This window comes from Macrotis lagotis, chromosome 1 (genome assembly GCF_037893015.1).
Source record: "Macrotis lagotis isolate mMagLag1 chromosome 1, bilby.v1.9.chrom.fasta, whole genome shotgun sequence".
Classification (NCBI taxonomy): domain Eukaryota; kingdom Metazoa; phylum Chordata; class Mammalia; order Peramelemorphia; family Peramelidae; genus Macrotis; species Macrotis lagotis.
Window position 1 is genome coordinate 920,105,206 of NC_133658.1, and position 25,548 is coordinate 920,130,753.

The 25,548-nt window shown below is 36.7% G+C and overlaps 1 protein-coding gene across 1 annotated transcript; it reads right to left on the bottom strand.

Moving 5' to 3' along the window:
* Nucleotides 1-7,031: 7,031 nt before the first annotated feature.
* Nucleotides 7,032-7,964, bottom strand: LOC141492568 (olfactory receptor 14C36-like). Its single transcript, XM_074192973.1, has one exon. It carries the CDS (start codon nt 7,962-7,964, stop codon nt 7,032-7,034), a length of 933 nt encoding a protein of 310 aa, XP_074049074.1.
* Between the last annotated feature and the right edge of the window lie 17,584 nt (nt 7,965-25,548).

Genomic DNA, 25,548 nt, shown 5'->3' on the forward strand with positions numbered 1-25,548 from the left:
CACCTGAATCTTCTGAGCTGCTAACCAGCAGGAGAGCTCTCAGCCTCAGGTAACTTCTTCCTCCCTTTCTTCTCCCCTGCAACCAAGGGAGGTCCCTGGGCTCTTCTGGCCTAGGTCAGGCATCTCTCCTGAGGATCTCCCTCCAGTTCCACCAGGGGGATGCCAGCCGACATAGGCCATCTGAGGGTGCTCTCAGGGACATGTTTGCACAGTGCAGCTGTCTTTGGATAAGTCATGGTCACCTAATGGCAGGTGCCTGGATAATGAACTTTATGCAGGAAGGAGCCTACAGTGGACAGAGAGCTCCACGATGTGTGAGACATAACCACAACCCAATTAATTAAACAAGAGGTTTCTCAGGGTATATACAGAAAGCAGTTTTATTCCATTTCTGTAGAAATAGGGCATCAACTCCTCCAGCAAGTCTGGTAGAGTGAGGAGAAATGGAAGAAGCAAGACAGATTTTTATACACTGTGATAAACAAGTGTTGACTGCATTTCCTCATACCACCATCCTGTCCCCCTTGATTGTCAGGGGCTCACAATCTTGTCAAGGTATTGCTGCCCAGGAAATCACAGCTTTGGTAAGGTGAGACATAATTTTTTCTTGATAACTTATCTTGTTTTTTTTTTTTTGCAAGATTAGATAGGGTTATTTTTTACAGGGGTGTGCTTCTGGGAAGATAAGACTTTTATAATATCCTCAGGAAGGGGACAGTTTTACAACTGAGATAGTTCAGAGGCCACTTTCCCAAGACCTTGAGAAGGTCTCATCCAGTAATTTCTTTATCCCTCTGAAAGACAACCAGGAAAGGGCCCCCTCCCTAACTCCATGCACAGTCATTTTGATCAGCAAAGGAAAGGGCCAAAGGCTGGAGCAGTTTCTCCTTTTCAGCTTTAACCCAGGTCTAGCTTCTGAGGTCAGAAGCTATGGCCACACCTGTCCAGGATGAAGCAAGCGTCTGATGGTGCCAGCCTGACCAAGAGAATCTGGTATCTTGAAACCAGGAGTCTGCCATTGAACTGTGAGTGAAGATGGAGGGAATGGGCCCTAGTGAATATGTGTTCATATGTGTGTTTGTTCGTGTGTGTGTGTGGCTGCCCACATGGCTTGCTCCACTTGGAGATCCATGGTCCATTTTGTCTCCCAGGCCTCCACAGCTGGCATCTGCCATTGTGGGAAGGTGGTCTTGATGTTACCCACTCCTGGATTCCCAGGATTACCTCTGCACAGAGGCCTACTTCCAATTCCTGACTCTTAGAAAAGCATTTCCAAGCCACCAGATGTTCTACATGTCATCTTTTAAAAAATATTTATTTGTTTTTGAATTTTGCAATTTTGCCCTAATCTTGTTTCCCTCCCCCCACAGAAGGCAGTCTATTAGTTTTTACATTGTTTCCAAGGTATACATTGATCTAAATTGAATGTGTTGAGAGAGTAATTATATTCTTAAGGGAAAAAAATAAAATATAAGAAATAGCAAAAAAAAAGAAACAGTTGATTATCATAATCAGGAATATAAAATAATATGTACTAATTAATATATAATGTAATTAAATAATGCATAAATACATAATAAAACATATAATATATTATATAAATATATAACACAATATAAATATTATAATGATATAATATCAATATTAGATTATAATAATATGATGTGGTATAGGATATGATATTATAATATATATTACCATAATATGTACAATAATTATTATAATCAGGAAATTATTCTGAATTTCCCTTAATCACAATAACTCAACTTGACTGGATAAGGCTCATGGATGGTTCTATAATTAGGAAAGATATGCAGCACTTAATGAGGCATGAAACGAGTTACTTACCTTGTTCATAGTTGATGATACTTAGGCCAGTCTTGGATTTGGCATAATGCTAACTTTTGTTTCAACCCCTAGAACTATCCGGGTGAGGTGCTGATCTTGAGGTACAGTGAGGCAGTCAGACATAGATTTGCTCCCTGATAACAGGTAGGAACTTGCTGCATGGAGTGGCTATTGGCGAACAGCAAGTGGACAGTGGGAGAAGTGGACTAGGAACTTTGGGAAATGAGAAGTAAACCTGGGCTACATAGATAGATAGACATGGACTTTACCATTACTCTGTAGCATCGCATATATGTGTATATATATATATATATATATATATATATATATATGTATATATATATATATATATATGTATATGTGTGTGTGTGTGTGTGTGTGTGTGTGTGTGTTTGTGTGTATTTCTCCAAGTCTTCTCAGCATTCCTCGGGTCTCTCTGAATAAAGGATCAAACAAAGCATATGCCAGTTGATAGAGAGAGAGAAACCTGAATTCCTGCCTTACAAGTAATGTATTTGGCAGCATTTGTCAGAGGTTAAAAACCTCCTGGACTAGAACTCAGCATGATTGATTGGATTGGATTGGGTTTATTTGATTTATAATTGGCATCATGTACAGGACTAGTACTTGACATGCACACATACACAGATATATCTACATACATCTGTATATGTGGAGAGAGAGAGAGAGAGAGAGAGAGAGAGAGAGAGAGAGAGAGAGAGAGAGAGAGATCAGACTGCTTGCCTTACAGGTTTTCAGGATGTTGTGTTCTTTGTTTAATTGTTTAATTTTTTGTTTAATTGTGTGTTATATGTGTAGTGGGCACTTCAGTTTATATGAAGGTATTTGCTTTAGTATGACAAGAAAGAAATAGAAAATTTGGGTAGATAGGAAAGATGTAGGGCAAGGAGAAAGAAGAACATTTTGTCCACTAACCAAAGATGTCAAGGTAAATTGGGGCAGCCTTCCATAAAGCTTGGTGCACTTTGGCAAAGTCTGTGATAATAAACCTCACTTGGGATTTGCTCTGATAACATCCCAACATGATGTCATAGACCTCCTTTCAAGCCTGGATTTAGACCCTAGACTTCTCCAAGACATGACCTTGGATAATACATTCAATGACCTCTATATTTGATAGTTCAAACAAAGGCTGTATGTCAAAGTTGAAGATCTCACACAGGATCACTCTAAAGCTCCAGACATCATTCTTTGTAGTGAATTTCCTTTACAGGATGCTCTCTGGGGCATCTAACAAATTGGTAGAATTGGTAGAATGGGGGCGGCTAGGTGGTACAGTGGATGAAGCACCGGCCCTGGAGTCAGGAATATTTGGGTTCAAATCCAGTCTCAGACACTTAATAATTACCGAGATGCGTCGCCTTCGGCAAGCCACTTAACCCCGTTTGCCTTGCAAAAAACTAAAAAAAAAAAAAAAAAGAATTGGTAGAATGGTGAGACCTCCCCATCAGGAAGTTTATTCCACTAGAGAAGGAGAAGAGCAAGATCTTAGGGCAGTAGTAGGGGATCTGCATCTGGGCTCCAAGTCTGGGACAATTCATTAATACTCCTTCACTAGTTAACTTTGATAGCAATACTATCATTATTTCCTGTATTCTTAAACGTGCAAGGAAGAAAAGAATTTAGTTTTGACTGATGAATCAGAAACTGATGAGACTTTCAAAACCATTGACTGACAAAAGCAACACATTTCTGTTTCTTTCTTAGAATTCCAGTAAGGAGTTAAAGACTGCTGTAAGCCTCTAAAGGAGGAAGAGGATAATAGATACCTGCAGTTCACTCTGCTAAGCAGGGTGCACATGGAGTTTTGCACATGTGGAAATGTTATTACTTGGGTCCCTCTTACTCCTATTCTTCTTTCCTGTTATAGGTGAAGGGGCATAAGTCATGGAACAAATGGGTTGTGTCATTCTGTCAGAAGATTGAACAGTTGAGTGATGGGAGTCTGTGTCAGTATTTGTAGGCAACCATGTTTGATAAAAAGCAAAGTCTTCACACATCCACCGAACCCAGAATATCATTGCATTAATGTCAGTCAAGAGAGAAGGCACAGTCAATAGTTATTTCATATGTGGGAGGGTACTTGGTAGGGTTGAAAGTTCATAATAATTGCTTTATGTATGATTCCTCTTCTCTTTTGGGTCAAAGGTGGTATAGAAGAGAGTGTCCTCTGGGGACTGGGAGAAATGTGTGTACCTCTGTTCTTGTTCTAATTTTTTTTTTTTTTTTTTTTAGTTTTTGCAAGGCAAAGGGGTTAAGCGGCTTGCCGAAGGTGACACATCTCGGTAATTATTAAGTGTCTGAGGCCGGATTTGAACTCAGGTACTCTTGACTCCAGGACTGGTGCTCTATCCACTGCTCCACCTAGCTTCCCAGCTATGTACCTTCTTATAGTTCTCATAGAAAAGTTTCTATTTTTCAAAGTAGTAAAAGTAGAGAACTACCATTCAGAGTACTGAAGCATTTTGCCATTTTTACTTATTTTAGTTTTACTGATTTTACTTTAGCCACCCTTTTGTTCTAATTTTTTAATAAAGATCATTTGGTAATAATCAGGGGCAGCTAGGTCACGCAATGGATGGAGTATTAGGCAAAGAGTCAGGAACACTTATCTATTTGACTTCAAATGTGTTCTTAGACACTAGCTGTGTGACTCTAAGGAAGTCATTCATCTCTGTTTGCCTCAATTTTAACATCAGGGGAAGGAAATGACAAATCACTCCAGTTTCTTTGACAATAAACTCTTAAAGGGGGTCATAAAGGTTTGAACATGACCCAGCAACAAGAGGCAAATCATTGCTATTCTTGAAAATGAAACTGGGATATTAATCATTGACAATTGACACTGAGGATACATTGAAAGTTCAACATATCATTAAAAATATACTCAGGTACCTTGGCATCCTGGAGGTCTACAGACTCTATGAACCTAGCCTAGTCTCGGAGGGTAGAGTGACTCATGTCCAGATTCAGGCTCAGAGCAAGATGGAAATGGCCCTGGGGAAGCCACAAGAGGAGGTTTTTACCAACTTCAGCCTGGGAGTAATTCATATTCTTTAATATATAGTCATTTATTTTACCTGGGTTCAACTTAAAGACTATTAATAGAGACCTTTACAGGGAGGTAATGGTGTTGAACTGTAAGAATCTGATTTCTCCAGGATTTCAAGTTTCCAAATCAGAGGTAATTTTTCAAGAAGATATAGAAGTCATGTGACATTGAAGAAAACAGATTTGAGAGACATGACTTCTGGGCAACTTAATCATTTTGTTCATAATATCAGCATTTTAATAAAATGATGGCCATCTTTTTGTTAGACAATAGGTGGTCATAATGGTAGGTTCATGGCATATGTATATGTGTGTGTGTGTGTGTGTGTGTGTGTGTGTGTGTATATATATATATATATATATATATATATATATAAACATATATATGTATATATAGTTGCATGGGAAGAGGGGTGTTCCCAACTGTGGCAAACAATTCTGATTGGGAAACAATTAAGGAGAAAATCAATATTACAATGAGAATTTGGACTGAACTTTCATTATGTCATTTACTTCAAAGTGAGCCAAAGTCTTTCAAGTATTCATATAATTTATCCCCACCCAAATTTGAGCAAAACACAATGAGTACCCCACCTGGGCAGGGTCAGGATAGAGAAGATAATTAGTTCAATCTTCTGGGACTGAGATCTTGAAATGAAGATAAATGAAAAAGGGGGCTATATGAATCTCCTGAAATCATTGGTTATTAATATTCATTTCTCCCACCCCGATGGATGATCCAGAGGAAGGAAATCAAAATAACCTTTCTCAAGTTTTCTTTTGTTAGGAGAGTAGGTATAAAATCAAGGATGTAGCACAACAATTGTCTGAGAAAATTGATCAAAAATATAATAAGATGTACAAAATAGATTTTCTGATAGTTGAGATGGAAGCTTGTAAATATATCAAAGCTAAGAGAAGAGAAAATCAGACAAATTCATGTCACTAATGGAAGCACTGATAATGAGGATATTAATGAATGTGATAGTTTCAAAACAAACTATCTCAATCCTGATACTATTACAGTTTCTACAGGAAAAAAATCTCCATCAGTGTTAGAGAAATGAGAGAAGTTTTAAAATATATTTAAACTAACTAAAAATAATATTTTTTAAATTAAGCTGTTTTGTAAGCCAGATTGTAAATCATGTCCTCATGACTCCAGGGTCAATGTTCTATCTACTATACCAAGTAGCTGCCCCAAGTATTGGGTCTTTCTTTCCAATAACTTCATATATTTTTTTTTGTTTCCCCAATTCAGATTTTAATAGTGAAGACCATTTCTCTAGTTATGTCTCACTTTGTTTATGTGGTGATAGCACTAGTCTTCCAGCTTATATTAAAGTAAAGAATCATTTATTCTTTTTTGATTTAACTGTTCCTTTTCCTTAATCTTAATTTCTCCTTGAGAACTCATAACATCATCCTTGTCTGTATATTTTTGACTTTCCAGTATTTAGGGAGATAGTATGGCATAGTTGAAAATGCAGTAGATATGAAGTCAGAGAAACTGGGTGGAATTTAGTGTGGAGGAGATCTTATAAGTCTTGCCATAAGTCTTAATTTTCATATTCATTTTTTTAATTGCTCTGTATTCAACACTAAAAATATGCATTCCGATTTAAAAAATAGAAGCATTTGCTGATTTAAGTTATATCTGATGTTTTGTGACTAGATGTGGGGTTTTCTTGAAAAAATTAGAGAAGACTTTTGTGACAGAGTGTATATATATTGTCAATCTGTATTTTATATTACTTAAAATAATAAATTTAGTGAAAAGAAAACCCTATAAAACATATATGACATAGAATTCTTATTTATATTTCATAAGCCATGCTGCCAAAGATATCAGGTGAAGGAAATTATAATATTTGGAATTCTTGAATATGCTTCAAGATGATAATAATACAACTCATCCTGATGATATAAAAGATAACTCTAGGGGCTTCATATTCATTTAGACCAGTAAATCATCTGAACCTATCAAAATATAAATAACACACCCAAGATCCCACAACATCACAAAGAAACCTATACCTCAATGAGATTTTTCATTTATGGATGAATTAAGTTCAACAGCATTGGGAAAGAACTGCAAGTTATGCTTTGTTCTATATAAAAAGCTTTCTTTTCATTATTATTCTTATAGCCTCTTTTATCTGCTTATTCCGGAGACTGTATATAATGGGGTTCAAAAAGGGAGGGATTGTGGAATAGAATATTGAAAGGATTATATCTTTAATGGATCCAGAATCTGAAGGCGGTTGTAGGTATACACAATAGCCTGAAATAAGGAATAATGAAACCACAACGATATGGGGGACACAAGTAGAGAATACTTTTTTTTGGTCTTCTTTCAATGGAAATCTGAGCACAGTAGAAAATATTCTAATGTAAGAGGCAGTCATGAAGGCAAAGCAGGCAACCCCAATCACCAAAGCAGAAGCAAATAAGGATAATGTGTGACTGAATGTTTCTGAGCAAGAGATTTTGAATAAAGAGGGGATATCACAGAAGAACTGGTGGAGAACATTGGATTGACAGAAAGACAATTGAAATGTATAACCAGTATGGAAACTAGCATACAAAAGACCAGTAAACATGCATATTAAAGTCATCTGTATACAGACTCTGGGACTCATGATCACTGTGTAATGAAGTGGGTGACATATGGCAACATGTCGGTCATGGGCCATGACAGTGAGCAATGTAAACTCAACATAGGACATGAATGTCACCAGGAATATCTGAGCTGCACATCCAGTAATTGAGATAGCTCTGTTGTTCACCAGGGAGTTAACTGATGCTTGGGGAATAGTTATTGATATGAAGCAGGCATCCACAATGGACAGATTCCTAAGGAAAAAGTACATGGGGGTGTGGAGTCTCCTGTCAATGGTGGTGATGATGACAATGAGGAGATTCCCCATCAAACCTGCTGAGTAAAGGAGAAAAAAAAGCAAAGAACATAAGATCTGCAGCTCTCGGATGTCAGAAAATCCCAGGAGGAGAAATTCCGTCACAGTGGTGGTAAAGTTAGACATTTTCAGACTCTTTCACCCAGTGAGTAACCTAGAGAATGAAAGAGAAATTAAACAGTCCATCAATCAACAATTATTAAGGACACGATATGTGCAAAGGCAAAAAAAAAAAAAGCAGCATTGCCCTTGTCATATACTGACTCTGATCTGTGGCTGGTCAGGTTTCCTCTCAAGGAAACTCTGGCAGATATTTATAAGAGATAAAGACTGTATTGATAAAGGAAATTTCTGAAATATCTGAAGGAAATATCTGAAAATTACATTTATTAAAGAATGTAATGCTTAAAAACAATAGCTTGTTGCAAAGGATCCTTCATTGACTTCATTTTCTCTAAAATGTATTGATTATCTGTGAGGGAATACTTCAGTGCAGACAATCTGATCTAATCCAGAAGTCACCCGTGAAAATGATGATCTTTTATTTTTAAAGTCCTATGAGATATAGTCTCATCCACCCTTTATCTTCCTTTCCCCATGGTCAATCCCTCTATGACTAACAATAAAAAAGCACAGAAGATAAAGTAAGAATTGTTTTTTTTTTCTTTGCTGGCAGAGGAGAAAGAGACTATAATTTTTCTTCTCTCACTTCCTGAAAGGAGAAATTGTAAATGAATGGTTGAGATGTACACACGATTATATTTAACCTATTCAGAGACAGGGAATGGTGAAGTATGCAGACTGGACCACTTAATCCTTTTGCTCCTTTGAATAGTCTCACTTGATCTAATATTCACCATAGTTGGTCATTGATTCTCCTGATTTTGTCACTGCCATTTGACTTCATTCAGAGGCATTAGGAAAGCAAAAATGAGTGACTGACCCATCACCCCCAACTCTACCCAATCTCATTTAGAATGATATCCAAGATAGAATGATCTCTTGATACTTCATACTATTTTCTCTTATGCCCACCATTCCCTCAAATAAACCCTTTCAAAGTTAAAGATCTAGGACTTTGGGACAATTGGGGAGGGCAGATATTTCTTGGTCATTAATTCTCCATGATAACTTTATTTTTTTAAGGAATAAACAAGAAGATCCTGACATAGGTACGCATTTTGGTTACCTTGAACATACATCATGTCTACTAAAATGTATAAGAATATATAATCACACAAACATGTATCTAACATTTTTTATTTTTTATTTTTAAATCTGTCACATTTTACTCTTTCCTCACCCACTGACATGACAAAAATAAAATCCTTTATGTGGATGTGTAGTAACTTGAAACAAATGACCACACAAATCTAAAGAAGAAAAAGAAAGAATAAAAGAAAATGAAAGAGAAAAAAGGAATAAAATAGGAAAAAAGGAGAGGAAAGGAACAAAGGAATGAGGAAAGTAGCAGTTTAGGAAGATGGAAAAAGAAAGAAAGAAAGAGAGAGAGAGAGAGAGAGAGAGAGAGAGAGAGAGAGAGAGAAAGAAAGAAAAGAAAGAAAGAAAGAAAGAAACAAAGAAAGAAAGAAAGAAAGAAAGAAAGAAAGAAGGAAGGAAGGAAGGAAGGAAGGAGGGAGGGAGGGAGTTGAGGAGGAGGGAAGGAGCTAGTGGAATGGGGAAGAAGGGATTAGAGAGGGAGGAGAGAGAAAGAAAGGAGTAAAGAAGGGATGGAAAAAAAGAAAAGAGCATATCTTTCAATCTGTACCCTGAGTCCATGGCCTTTCTATCTGGAACCAGATTTCTAATTTTTCTTCATGAGTGCTTTGGAATTTTAGTTTATCATTGTTTTGATTAGAATTAAAGTCTTTTGAAATTGATTATGTTAACCATGTTAAAATTATTTAATCTGTTTGTGTCCTTGTTTCTGCTTACTTCACTTTGTATCATTTTACACAGCAAATTATTTTGAAATTATTCCCTTCATTTCATGTTTGCAGCTCATGGTGTTTCCCTCCAGACCAAAATGGTTCCTCCCTTTAGTTTCCAATTCTTTGTCATCAAAAAGAGTTTCTGTAAATATATAAATATATATAATATATACATATATATACATATATATGGGTACATTATCTCTTTCTTTAATCTTTTTTGGAATAAGTAGTATCACTGAATCAAATGATATTATTGACAATTCAATTGTGTCTTGTGCATTCCTCCAAATTGCCTTCTATAAAAGATGGATCAGTTCAGAGATTCATCAACCATGGTCCCTCTCATTTTCCCTGGAAGGCAAAAAGTATCTATATTTTTTTACAAATGAATGCTCATGGGATGATATTATTAATTAATCACTGTGATAAGAAAAGGAGGAAAACACCAATTATGTGTAAAATGATACATGACTGATATCAGATAGAAGTTTTCTAGTTTCTAGCATCAAGATATCACAATATAGAGACAAAAGTTTCTATCTGCCCAGGGTGAGGGGTGGAATCTCTTTTCCAAATAAGCTGTCATATGTATAAGCCTAAAACTAAGTCTCTTCAAACATTGGTTTGTAGAATGAGCAAAGCAAAATTTTAGCTCCATATCTGAGGCTATTATTGTTGATAATGTACTAGAAAGGTATTGGGGAAAAATAGGGTAAGTTTTCCTTCCTCTATGGCCATGTTGCCAAGTGGAGTTTGATTTTATGGGTAATTAAAATTTCAAAATAACAACACCAAAAACTGATTTTTTAAAAAAAATTTATGAGTACTAACAAATATTTTAGTTCCTATCAAATATGTGGGGAATTCTGTCCTGAGCACAATAAAGGGGTTGTTCAGTATTGACAGTCTGGTAGCCAGTTAAATGAGTAGGAATGAGTGGCACTTTAAAAATGAAAATAGAATAAAAATATAAAATTCACAAATATTTAAAGTAGGTTAAAGAGATGGAAGCTCTGTGAGCTTGAAGGTATGTTATCACTTTCAAGTGAAAAAGGGCCAAATGTTTTAGATTTCTCTTATCTCCTCTGTTTGGATTTCATATTTTGCATTCAGCTCTCTCTAAAAATTTGCTATCTCTCTGCTCAGCATTTGCCTGCACTTGACAGTGAATTTTGAAAATGTTGGCAACTACAGAAAAGAGTCTTGTCCTTTTCACTTAGTTCTTTTTAGAATGGTTGGCATAAGTAATATCTATCAGAGGTGGCTGGACCAAATGTTTTTTACCAGAATGACAACTTGGTTCAATGATGGCTGGTTTTCATTGTTGTTGCCATTTCATTTTTACTACTTATAGGGAATGACTCTGGTTTTGGAATTAGCAGACTTGGACTCACATTGAGTTTATCCATTTCCAAATTTGCAGTCTTGAAGTCACTTTTTCTTAATGTGCATTTTTTTATTGCAAAATGAATTGTAGGACTGAATGGTTACTGTTTCCCATTCCAATTTTACATCCGTGATAAAAACCTACACTACCACGTGGACACATTTATATGATCACTATATCCCCACCAAACTAAGACATTTGACTGCTTTTTGCTATTCTACAGATGAAATCACTTTTAATTCTAAGCACCCTTCTACTTATATTTCTTTTCTAAAGGTGTACTTTCCCTTTACCAGGAAGGAATAAACATAGGAAAATATATGAGAAGGGGAGGAGCAAGTTGAGAAAAAAATGAAAGAAGGAAGGAAGGAGAAGAGGGTAAGAGGAAAGAGAGAAAGAAAGCAAAGAAAGAAGGGAAGAAAGAAAGAAGAGGATAAAAGTAAACTAAGGAAAAAAGGAAGGAAACAAGGGGAAAAAATAAAAGGGAGGAAATGGGTAAAATCATTCCATTCAAACTCATTTTATCTTACCTGAATAAGATAACAAGTTACTTGCTGTTAAATTTTTCAAATCTGATCTTCCCAAAGATGATATTACTGAATTCTTTTGTCATGCAAATGACCTCCAGAATATCTCCAATTAGGCTTGACTGCCAGAAATTGAAAAGTTACCCTTGTCTTTTTGCCAATCATAGTTCTATTCTCCTAGGTCAAAGCATATTTTTCCTCAATTTCAGTCATTATATTTATAGTTAAAGTGGGGCAGCTTGCTAGATAGGTTAGTCCCAAAGGCCAATTTCACATTTAGTAGATATTCCTTGCATTTCCTTGGGGATAGTGTCCCTGCTCTTCAGCTAAATAAAGAAAGTCAGAGATCATTTCTCTGAGGTAATTGTCTTTGGGTAGCAAAAGACAAGATTCCAAATAAAGTCCTCTCAGGAACACTGAGTTGTAGCTAAAGAAGTATTAATTAATGTGAATGTGTATTGAATATCTATTATGACTGATTGTCCATCAGCTTTCCTCAAAAGAATGAAATAAGTCCCCTTTATTCATTCTTCAAAGGGCAGAAGAGGAAAGACCCAAGTGTCCTGAGGAGTTTTTTTTTAAGCTAAGATGACAGGGATAAACGGTAACTGTGGTTATGAATAGGATACATAAAAACATGAGAGGTTCAAAAATGTTGTGTAAAATGCTTTAGAAAATATTTCCATTTTCACAATGCCTTCAGTTCCAAAGAATTCATCATTACATTGCTGTCTTTCTTTACAAGAGAAACCTAGCAATAAAGTAATGACATCTGATAGATTAGGAAACATTTGAAATCCACAGTTTCTGCTCCTTCTACCAAGAAAAAAATGCTGTCCTCCACCTTGTTTTCTTTGTGTTCTTTGAACTTATAATCTTATATTCCTTGATGTTTGTCATTTGATCTCAGAGTAAATTATATGTTCTTATGTAATGTAGCTGTGGTTATAGTGTTTCATTTTTGCTTTTTATGACAAAAATATGAATATTCTCATAACTATGGTACCTTTATTTCTGTAATTGTTTTATTTGAGGTATGTGTTTATTAATGTCTCTCAGCATAAAAACGACACACAATTTAGCAATTTATCTTGAGAATTCTGAATTCATTTACAGAAGTTAGGTTAAATTATAGATCCATCAAAGTTCAATTAATGTATCTAATTAATGTAAATTGTTCCAATTTCTTCCATGGCCATTCCATTTATTCCATTCCATTCCCTTCCATTTCATCCTGATAGAGGAAGGAAAAATTACCCTACTTTTCCCCCAATACCTTTCTAGTACATTATCAACAATGATAGACTCAGATATGGAACTGAAAATTTGCTTTGCTCAATCTACAAGGCCAATTGTTTGGAACAAATTGTTCCAAATTGGCCAAAGTTCAATTAATGTATCTATTAATGTATCCAATATTGACTTTTATAATCTTTCATCAACCTTCACTGATTTCATTCCCTATTTGTGATCCATGAAATCATTGTTTCATTCCTAAAATCAACACTTGTCATAATTAATTCTGTTGGGGCAGCTAGATGGAATAGTGGATAGAGCACCAACCGTGGAGTCAGGAAGACCTGAGTTTAAATTCAGAATATTTTCTTTGCTGTCTAACCCTTAAACCCATTACCTTGCAAAAAAAGAAGAAACCCAAAAAAGTTAAAAACTGTAGATGTTTGGAGAGTGTTTTGATATCAGATACTATGTGTTTTATATAATTTTTCACATGGAATACATCTCATACCCTCCAAAATGAGGGTATTAAGAATATCACATCATATTAATAATATCATAAATATCATATTGTTGTTTCTTTGCTACCTTTCTCCTTACGTTCAAATACCTACATGACTCCTCAAAGGAAAAAGTCCCTCCCTTATAAATAATAATTACAGTCAGGGAAAGCCAAATTTCTGCATCATCCAAAATGTATGCCTATTTTGCACCTTGGACTCATCATCTTTCTGTCAGAAGGGAGTAGCATTAAGCATCCATCACTAACCCGGTGCGGATAGACTTAGGCATTATATTGATGAGAGTTCTTAAGATATGCAAAATCATTTTTATCACAAAGTTACTGTTAAGGTATGAGTTGTTCTCTGGTTCTGCTTATTTTCTTTTCACTCGTTCTCTACATTAGAATCTTCTGCAGTCTCTTTGCAACTATCTTTCTGTCATTTTTCATGGTGTGATATTATTCTATTACAAACATGTACTTAGATAGAGTTTAGATAGACATTTCTCAATTGATAAGCACTCCTTTGTTTCCATTATTTATTTTATTTTATAAAAATTATTTATTTTCATCCATATGCACCTGTATATTTCTAAGTTATAAAATTTCCTTCTACCCTCCCTTCCTACCCCCTTCCCCTCAGTGGCAAACAATCAGGTTGTACATGCATATTTTGATAAACATGCTTACAGATGAGTAATTTTTGGTATGAGGAATTATTATCAAAGGAGATACACAAGAACTAATTTTTATAAAGTGTTCGTCACATTCTGAAAGGTTTTTTTTTGGTGTGTATTTTATTTTTTTGTTTGTTTTTCTCCCTCTGAATGGGGATAAATAGTCCATAGACAGCCTAATATAGGAGACCTTGGAAACTATGTAATGACAGAGGGTTTTGTACCACATTGTGCCTCATGTTGGGTGGGCACTTGTGTCTTTCAAGATTCATGAATAAAGTGTTCAGTTCTTCTCTCACTCCTTCAGATTTGTTTCCTTTATAGATACCAACCTTGGGGGCTATGATTGAGATATTTAGAACCCTGGCAGAAACCCCAGGAAAGACCAAGGAAGGAGCACTCACAGTTTGATTTCATGCAGATCCATATATCTTTTCTAGGGTAACCTCCAGTGGATCTTAAAATGGACCCAGAACCATGGCATTAATGGGGAGAATGATGGAACAGTTGAGGAAATACTTGTGGAATCTTTCCAGAAAGGTAGGAAAACTTTAGTTTTGCCTTTCAAGGCTTACAAGTCCCTAATTCTAGATAATCTAAGCAAGATCCTATGGGGGGGAGGGTGATCAAAGGAGGTGTCTAAAAGTGTTGGAGGAGGAAGAGATTTCTCCCTTTCAAATACATAAATAGAATTCTTTGGGTAGAAAATTACCTAGCTGGGATAGTGTGGATATTGTTTGGGGTAAAGAGAAAAGTAAATTAATCAAATACATCCTAGATATGGGTCAGATGAAGAGTGGGTGTGTGAAATTTTAAATATTTTTGTGAATAACAAGGTACCTTTAAACAAAAAAGGAAGTAGAAAATGCAGCATGCTGGATAATTGGATACTAATTTTTTTTAATAAGTTAGTAAAGGATGAGAAACATAGGTGGGATATTCTGGCAATATTGCTTCCACCCTAGATCCCATCCCCTGACACTCAGTCTCAGAAGTCTTTCTCCTTGTTTCCATTACAGAAGGTGCCAATGGGAGGACAGGGAGGGGAAATAGGGTATGTGAAAGTACATCAGAAGTCAAGGCAGTCTAAAAGGAAATGAAATCATTAGTAAAGGATCTAGTGGGGTTATCTAATGAATTGGAACAATTCTTAGAGCCCAATCTCTTCACATGTGGTGAATTAATGGCAATCTTGAATGCCTTCTTCACAGGGCAAGAGAGGGGATGACTGGTAAGGCAACCATGGAGGGGTGGAGAGGAAACATTCCCCCAGTCCCAGCGGTTCTGCATGTGGAAGTTCAATATCCAAATGCAGATCCAAGCTGGGATAGTAATGACCTAGCTCATAGGAGACACAAGCAGGATTTGAGGGATCTTAGTACCTTGAGAATCAAAAAGACCATCCCTAAGTCCCAAAATCAGGATGAGGTTTTTGAAGCATTCCAAGAGAAGGATGAGACACCTTCTAGATTTCTTGAGTGAATGAGGGAAAATGTGAGAAATTATTCAGGTCTGGATCTCCAGGATCCTCTGAAAGACAGCATGTTGATGGCAGTCCATCACTAATGCATGGCCTGATGTTAATAAGAAATTGCAGAAATTAGAAAGATGGAACACTTGACCACTTGAGGAACTATTAAGGGAGGCAGAGAAAGGAAGCCAGAATGATGGTTCAAGCTGTTAGGTAGGGAGTTAAGGGAGAGAAAGGGAAAAGGAGTGGACACAATAAATGTTTAAAATGTGGTAGAGCAGGACATTTTGAAAGAGAATGCCCTTAATTGGAGAAGGAGGCACAGATCGTACCCCTCACGACCTTTGACTAGAAAACTCAGATGCTCTTGTTCCTCAAGACAAATCAAAAGTTCGTGGTAAACCGGAGAGTTGGGAACTCTGGAGAAGAACCCTGGGTGTGTGTGTGGGGGTGCTTGCTCTTTGTACTGTCTCATGTAAATGTCTGTGTTAGGTATTTCTGGATCTGGAGTTTTAAACTGTGGGGGTGGGGCTGGAAATTTGAGCAAATAGTTTCATAAGGTGAGGGAGGAAATAGTAGATCTGCAGCATCCCCAACCTGAAGATCAAACCCTCCCTCACTGAGCCGGTGGTAGTTGTGACAGTGTGTATAGTTGAAGAAAAAAGGGGAGGGGGACTTTTAAGGGAAAAAAAAACTGTGGATGGGAAGAGTATAAGAGAGAAAGAACTTTTAAAGGGAAAGACTGGGAATTTATAGAAGGGAAGATTTCTTATTCTTATGACTGTCTGAGAAAGATCTCATGTTTTCTCCCTGGTTGGAAGAAGAGAGAATAGTTTGGACACATTGTGGTCCTGATCCCATCTGCCATCCTGTTAAGACTTGAACTCTAAACTGAATTCAATTGAGAAGTGGCCCATGCCTGTAGTGGAAGAGGGGGCAGGAGACTTAGCCTTAAAGGCAAAAAGACCACACCATAGGCAGGTGTGGAATTAGGAAAGAAAGAAAATATAAAATCAGAGGTAGGCATCACCTTTATTGAAAGGAAAACTCAGTGAGAACAAAATCAATAATAATCAGTCTAAATGAATTCTTTCTTGTCTTCACTTTGCTTTTTATTGTTTAGTCTTCACTGAATTACTAAGTACTTTGCTTTAGTAGTCAATAAATGAATGTTTAAAAATATACAAATCATCCACCACATGGCAGACATGATAATAAACATTACGAATGCAAAAAGGACTGGAGAGTGAGAGCAAGGTTAGCAGTGGATAGAGCACTGGGCCAGAAGTCAGAAAGACTCATTTTCCATAGTGAAAATCTGGCACTTACTAACTATATGACTCAGGGCTTGTCACTTAATCCTGTTTGCCTCAGTTCCTCATCTATAAAATGAGCTGGAGAAGAAAATGGCAAAACACTGCAGCATCTTTACCAAATGGTATCATAAAGAATTGTACTAAAATGATTAAGCCACAAAAATTAAAAAAAAAATCAAGGCAATCCCTCCCTCAACAAAAGTAACTTCTAATAAGGGATTACAACACTATAGAAGAGTGGTGGCCAGAAAGGATAACAACATAGCTGATGAGTTGAACCACATAGCAATTAATTGCTGAATCTTTTGCAGAACTAATGGTGATACTGATTTTTTAGTGATGTCATAAAAGAAGGTGGAAAATAGAGGTAAGGGATGGGGGAGGAAAATGCAGAAAAGACAGAAGGGTATATATGACAAAGATGGCCATTGTTGATGGTTGTGAAATATGATCTGGTTTTGCTCAAGCTAGATATAGTTGGACAGTTATCAGTTATATGATAGCACTCAATTATCAGTTAGGATGGCTTAGCAGCAGGTAAAAAGTTTCAAAGCAGAAGGGATTCACTTCTCTAGGTACAGGAAGAAGAGATTCTGAAACTCCCAGAGTATCCTGGGAGTATCCTAGGCCAGATGGATACAAATGAGCCATCATTAGTAAAACCAGAGATAATAGGGTCTGACTGGCATCATTAACTTTTTAGATCTTCAACTCATTTAAATGTGAGTTTTGTTAAGCATTTATTGTATATTGTGATATGCCTTGAAGGAAAGGCAAAAACAAAGTGGAAATGGTTCTGTGCTAATGGACAGCACAGCAATTCTAGAGTAAAGAATACTGGTCTGGAATCTGTAAGACCTCTTTTCATGAATTTAAATGGGACCTCAGACACATTAACTGTGTTACTCTCAGGGAGTCAAAAATTATTTTTTTCTTTCTTTATTTTATTTTCTTTTTTTACTCTCATTTTGTACAATTTTTTTACATTAATAAAATATTCTTGTTTAAGAGTAAATGAAATACACCCTTCCCCCATGAATATAGAATTGCTTGAGCGATAAATTAAAGGGGAGAGAAAAAAATTAAAATTAAAAAAATAGTAATGTGTAGGTATGGCCAGGTGGCACAATGGACAAAGCACCAGTCCTGGAGCTACAAACACCTGAGCCCACATCCAGCCCCGTAGACCCAACAATCACCCAGTTGTGTGACATGCAAGCCACCCCAACCCCACTGCCCTGCAAAAGCCAAAAAGAAGAAAAAAAAAAGACCCAAAATAAAATAAAATAGTAATAATAGTAGGGGTGGCTGAGTGGTGGACAGAGCATTGGCCCATGAGCCAGGAGTACTCAGGTCCAAATCCAGACTTAGACACTCAAAGATCACCCTGCTATGCGGCCCCAGGCAGGCCACCCAGCCCCATTTGCCCTGCACCCTCCCCCAAATAATAGTAATAAAAAATGTGCTTCAGTCTTTCTTCCAACACCAACAACTCTGTCATGGGTGTATCACATTTTTTATGGTAAGTCCATTGCAAAAGTTACTTCTATATTTTTCCAACATTGCCATTGCTGATCCCAACTCCCTCCTTTCTTATTTCTCCACTACCATGTACTATATTTTCTCTCTCCTTTCACTATGACTCTGCTGTAGGGTTGCTGAGTGGATAGATCCCTAGTCCTGGGGCCAAGAGGCCCTGAGCCCCCATACCACCCCTTAAGCCCAGCATCCACCTGGCCCTATGGTCCTGGACAGGCCTTTCAATCCCAGCCCCTTGCAAGAAGTAAAAAAGAAAATGTGTTATACCTGACCACTCTCCCCCCATGGTCCATCCTCTCCTTCATTCACATCCCCACCCCTTCCCCCTGCTCCCTCCTCCATCTTACTCCAGATGTCTATACCCCACTGAGTATATATGCTGTTTCCTCTCCTAGCCACCTCTGATGAGAGCAAAGGTTCCCTCATTCCCCCTTGCCTCTCCCCTTCCATATCATTGCAATAGCTAATTGGAATAAAGAAAATCTTATTATATGAAATATCTTGGCCTATTCCCCCTCTCCTTTTTCTTTCTCTCATTACATTTCACTTTGTTTCTATTGAGTCCATTTTTACACCATATTTTACCTTTGAATTCAGCTTTCTCCTGTGCTTCAACTATAAAAGCTCCCTCTACCTGCTCTATTAACTGAGAATGTTCATAGGAGTATTATCAGTGTCATTTTTCTATGCAGGAATACATGCAGTTCATCATCATTAAGTCCCTCATATTTTCCCCCTCTCTTCCAATCTCCATGCTTCTCTCAAGTCCTGTATCTGAAGATCAAACGTTCTGTTCAGCTCTGGCCATTCCAAAAGGAACATTTGAAATTCCCCTGGTTCATTGAAAGTCCATCTTTTTCCCTGGAAGAGGACATTCAGTTTTGCTGGGTAGTTGATTCTCGGTTGCATTCTAAGCTCTTTTGCCTTCTGGTATATTATATTCCAAGCCCTACGAGCTTTTAATGTAGTTGCTGCTAAGTCCTGTGAGATCCTGATTGCAGCTCCATGATATTTGAACTGTGTCCTTCTGGCTGCTTGTAATATTTTCTCTTTGATTTGTGAGTTCTGGAACTTGGCTATAATATTCCCAGGGGTTGGTTTTTTGGGATCTCTTTCTCGGGGGAATCGGTGGATTCTCTCCATTTCCATTTTGCCCTCTGCTTCTAGAATATCAGGGCAATTTTCCTGTTGTAATTCTTTGAAAATGATGTCAAGGCTCTTTTCCTGATCATGACTTTCAGCTTTTCCAGTAATTTTTTTTAAATATCTTTCCTAAGTCTGTTTTCCATATCAGTTGTTTTTTTCAATGAGATATTTCAAAATTTTCTTCTAATTTTTCATTTTTTTAGGTTTTGAAGTATTGATTCCTGATTTCTGGTAAATTCATCAATCTCCCTGAATTCTGTTCTTTGTCTGAAGGATTTGTTCTCCTCAGAGAGTTTTCTTATCTCTTTTTCCATCTGGCCAGTTTTGCTTTTTAAAGCATTCTTCTCCTCAATAACTTTTTGAACTGTCTTATCCATTTGACCTAAGCTGGGTTTTAGCATGCTGCTTTCTTCAGCTTTTTTTTTTTTTGGATTTCCTTGACTAAGCTGCTGACTTCATTTTCATATTTTTCCAGCATCTCTCTCATTTCTTTTCCCAGTTTTTCTTCAATCTCCTTCATTTGATTTTCAGTCTTTTTTGAGATCTGTCATAGCCTGAGCCCAATTTCTGTTTTTCTTGGAGTCTTTAGATGCAGGAGTTTGTGTTTCTTCATCTTCAGACTGAGTATATTCATCCTTCTTGGGATCATAGATAATGTATTTCTCAATTGTGTTCCTCTTTTTTTTCTCTGTTTGCTCATTTTCCCAGCCTTAGCCTCTTTTTGGGTGCTTCCTGAGCTTTTGGGCCACTCCCACAAGGGTCTCAGTGTGTGAGGCTCTGTCCTCCCTCCTGGTCTGTGAATGACCATAAGCACCCCCCTCTGTCACAGGGCTGAGGTGGAGGGTCCCTGCTGTTCTATGGGGGGGCCTAGACTGCGATCAGGATCTGAATGTGTTCAGAGCCCCAAAGTCCTTTTCCAGGGGCAGAGGACAGAACTCTGCAGTCTCTCTTCACTCCCCTCCCTCAGCTCAGTGGACTCATGCCCTGGGGGCTCCGGCTTATGGGCTCCAACTGCTTCTGTTTCTGGATCTGGGCTGCCCAAAGACCATGCTGCTGGCTGTGTGCCCTGAGGGCTGGGCTCCACGTGCTTGCTCTGGAAGAGGTCCCCCGCTGTTCCTCCACTTTGTGCCCAGTGCTCCCCGGGGTGCAGCACAGGAGAGTTCCCAGCTGCTGTGAGCTGGGCTCCCAGTGCCCTATGGCTGCCTCCAGCAGGCTGAAGTTCTTTTGCTCTGGAGGCCACCCCTCTGGCTGGCCACCCCTCTGGCTGGCCACCCCTCTGACCCTGGGTAGCAGAGCCTTTCTGCTCTTTTCCAGGTTTCCTTGAGTAGGAGAACTGCCTCTCTGGGTCCCTTTGTGGGTTCTGTCTCTCGAAAGTTTAGTTAGAGTCCTTAGTTTCAAAGTTTTATCAGAGAGCGCCTAAGAGTGGATCCTTTCTTGTCGCCATCTTGGCTCTGTCTCCTCAAAAATTATTTTTGTCTCAGTTTTCTTTTCTGTAAAATTAACTGGAGAAGGAATATTGCAATCCACTGCATGATCTCTACCAAGAAAACCTCAAAAACGATCAAAAAGGGTAAGGCATGAGTGTAAAATGTCTGCACAACAACTTGTCCTCATGAAGCATTTTTCTGTTTCGTTTTCGGATATAAACCTAAATAGCTTTAATGTAAAGTCATATATGATGGATGAATAAAAGAAAGGACAGTTTTTTATGTTAGATTCCATGAAGCAATCCTTCATGGCAAATGTCTCATTTAAGAATTAGAAAGAAGCAAAGCTTGGCTCACTTATTTTTTAATGCAATATCTATTTCCAAAATGCCTATTATGAACCAGTCATTGTTCCAGGCACTGGAAATAAAGAGACAAAAATAAAGAGAAAATTACTCCCTTCCTTCAGTGAATGATGCCTGCCCTCTATGCCTGGGCTATGACTAGTAAGAAGCGAAAGTCACAGTATAGATCTCATGGAACAATGAGTTATCCAATTTGGTTCAAATGACTGAAAGAACAAGAAAGGTAAAACAAGTTTAGGATAGATGACTGGGAATCAGATTATAAAGGGGTTTAAATGTCAAATTGACAGGGTTGTGATTCATTCCAGGGAATTCACAAAATGTCAAAGTTGTGTTATGGAAGTAGTTTTGTTATTGTTGTCATTGTTGTTCAGTTGACATATCGAACATTGTGACTGGATTTGAAATTTTCTCAGCAAATGCTGATTCTTCCCCGGCTAATGTTACAGAGGAAGAAATTGAAGACAGGATTAAATGACTTATTCAGGGTCACACAGCTAGTAAGTGCCTTAAAGAAGATTTGAATTCAGGAAGAGATATTCCTGACTTCATGTCTAGTGCTCTCTCTAGGGTTCCACCTGTATACCCTTGAAAGGAACCCTAGGAGTTTTAAATCCAAACTATACTTGAAAAAAACATGTTTGTCCCAGGAATCTTGTGATGACTGGTCCATTCCCTGCTCTATTAGGAAGGTAACATTGCACAATAGATAGAATGTTAATTAAACTTGTGATCAGAAAGACCTTCTTTATGTCCTGGAGCAAATTACTTAACCTCTTGTTGGCAAAGTTTCTTCAAATTTTAAAGAACAAGCAGGACTTGAAAATGACTTACGTCCTTTACCCCTCTAAGTCCATGATCCTTTGATCTACAATTAAGAAGATTGCACTACCTTTTAAAGAAATTCCATTTTGAGAAAACACATTTACTATTGTTTGGTCCTCTGTCATGACTAGGTCTTTGGGACCCATGAACCCCAGCACACTAGGTCTTCCTGTCCTCTCCTATCTCTCAGACTCTATTCAAGGCCAAGTTTCCTTAACTATGTCAAACCATTTTATTGTTTCCTGTCCCCTTCTCTTTCTTCCTATTCCAGGAAAAATATATATTAAATCCAGATCATATTTATCTCTGTGGAGTTTCCATGTATTGCAAATTGATTCCACTTTCTGGGTCAAAAATATTACAAATCTAACTTTTTTCCATAAAATTCCTTCAAAATGCTCTCAGACTTTCATTATCTTCCTAGTTCTTCAAAGGAGGACTTGATAGAAAAAAAACAGAGGACTAAATAGAAGAAAAATACAATCTTGCGACATTTCTTTTTTGTGCTTTTTGTTATATAGGTGTTTATAAATGAAAATAGGACTCCAGATAGAGTCTAATTTGTACAGAGCAAAGAGGCACTCCAACCTCCTCCTAGTCACTTTATCCATCTCAATACATTTAAGAATTCCTCTTGGGGGCGGCTAGGTGGCGTAGCGGATAAAGCACCAGCCGTGGAGTCAGGGGTTCAAATCCGGCCTCAGACACTTAATAATTAATTACCTAGCTGTGTGGCCCCATTTGGCTTGCAAAAAAAAAACCTAATAAAAATCCTCTCAATGACCAGATTTCTGTTTATTCATATTGAGTTTGTAGTACCCTAAGTCCCTCAGGTCTTCTTTTTCAGATAAAATGTTATCTAGCCATGCCTGATACCATCTTGTTCTTGAGAAGTTCATGTATTATTTCCATGATAATTTATTCATGAAATAAGCTGTAGAAGTGTTAATTATTAATGGATAATGAATTATATGTAGTAGAAAGAATAACCTTTCTACAGTATTATAAGGTTATATATTTATAGATTGGATAACTGTATTTCTGCTTTGACCTTGCTGATGTTTCTATAACTTGATCTTTATGGATTGATGCTATATATTCATTATCAGTCTTTTAGTTTCTATCATTTATTATTTTCTGTTTTGAAAGCAAGAATGGTTTCAATAGTTTTGATATTTTGCATTAATGTAAAGGATTTTTTGAATGCTCTCTATTACAAAAGGCAGATTGCTTGTTACATTTTTAAAAATTTAATTTTGAAATTTTATGAGGAATTAGATTTATCATGTTTACCAACTTCTCGATCAAATATTTTTTGCCATTAAGATTATAATGGTTACTCTATCAGTTAATACTGATTGGAAAGTGCACTGATGGGTGGCTCACAAATAATTCTACTAGAAACATTAACTCCTCAGGATGATCTCTTGAAGGTTGAGAAAAAGAGTCGTCCTTTCTGGGAAGTCAAGTTATAAGTGCAATCATAAGGTGGAGAAACAGTCCCATAGGGGAAATTGTAGTCTAAATTTTTAGTGGAAACTTGTTTTCCCTTATCTGTATCCGATTTATCTGAATATTTTATTTACAGAAGTAGGAAGCTGGGTGGTGTAATGAATAGAGTCCTGGACCTGGAATCAGGAAGATATGAATTCAAATTTAGCCTCAGAACGTTACTAGCTGTTTAACTCAGTGAAAGTCACTTAACTGATTTTTACTTTACTTTCTTCTATTATAAAATGTGGATAATCATGACACCTATCTCACATGTTATTGGAAGGATCAAATGTGACAGTATTTGTAAAGCATTTAGTATACAGTTAATTCATTTTATATTCTAGCTACAATAACAAAAACTGAAGTCATGATTTCTATTTCTGATTCCTTTCTTGGATTTTGTTTCTCATAAAATGCTCCTTTTTCTGCGTGAAAATATATATGAAGTTTTAAATCATCATTTTTCATTTTAATTCATTTTTATGATATTTGCCAGACTCTAGGGAAATAAGTTCTTAGAGTCTCCCAGGTGTCTAGTATTTCTTTTCAGAAGCTAGTAATTTCAATATTTTCTTTTTCTTTTCTGTTTTTTTTCTCTTTTCTCAGAAATGACAATGGACATGGAGTTGATTAGAAAGAGGTGATTGCTTTAAAATGATTTAATAGCAGTGGTATGTAAAATTCCTAAGATGAAGAAGTTTATTTTGATGGAATTCAAGGCTAAATATAAAATGGGAAGTATGCAAAAAGGTAAGCAATATATCAATTAGTAATATAAATTCATGTGTGTGATATTACCTCATATTACATCCAATAATATCATGTAATGCCCTGCCTTATTATATTTTATTGTTACACATGTCATAGATCACTCATATCATATTATAATCCTAGGTTTTTACTGTCATATCTTCTAAACCGAAAAGATGGATTTTATTATCTCTTTAGCGATATGTTTGGCACAGTATTTAGTTCTTTTGGTTGTTGTATATTCCATTTACCCTACTATAGATGTTATATATATATATATATATATATTATTTTCCAAGTCTTGTTCAGACACCTACGATCACTGTGACCCTAGACAACTCACTTAACCTCTATCTGTGAAGTAGGGATAAGATCTTCAGAAATTTTTGAGGTAACTGTGTGGCTTAGTGCATAGAGTAGCTGGCTTGAAGTCAGGATAGCCCATCTTCCTGGGTTCAAATTTGACTTCAGAAGTTTCTTAACTGTGTGACCCTGGACAAATCACTTCACCCTGTTTGCCTCAGTTTCTATATCTGGAACTGGAGAACGATATGGGAAACTGCTCCAGTATCTTACCCAAGAAAACCCCAACTACTGTCAGGAATAGTCGGATATGCAGCAACAAATTCTTTTGAAGATTCAAATCATAAAAGTGCTATGTGAATTTTATATTATTATTAATATTAATATCCTATGTATGATTGCAAATTTAAAAGATAAGTTACGTGAACATTTTATCTCTTCAGCTTCACTAAGAATTCACTAAACAATTCATATGAATGAAAAAGTACTAAAATGTTAGGAAATGAGTCTTATGACTAGAAATACGAATATATATAACTTATTTAAAAGAAACTGAATGTATAAAAATTTGGGATAAGAGGATCATGTGGTATATTAAGATGATATATAAGTCAAAGCAGTAATCAAATTTAGGAATCACAGAGGAGAAAATCTGGGTGAAGATCAATTTTAGGGGGGGAATGAGTAACTTTGTCCTTGTTTCAAAACAAATTATATTTGAACTGAAAATGATGAAGAGTCAGGAACATGAAATAATCAAATGGTAATCCTGACAAAAGTCATGTTATATTAGCTAAAGAAAGAGCTTCAT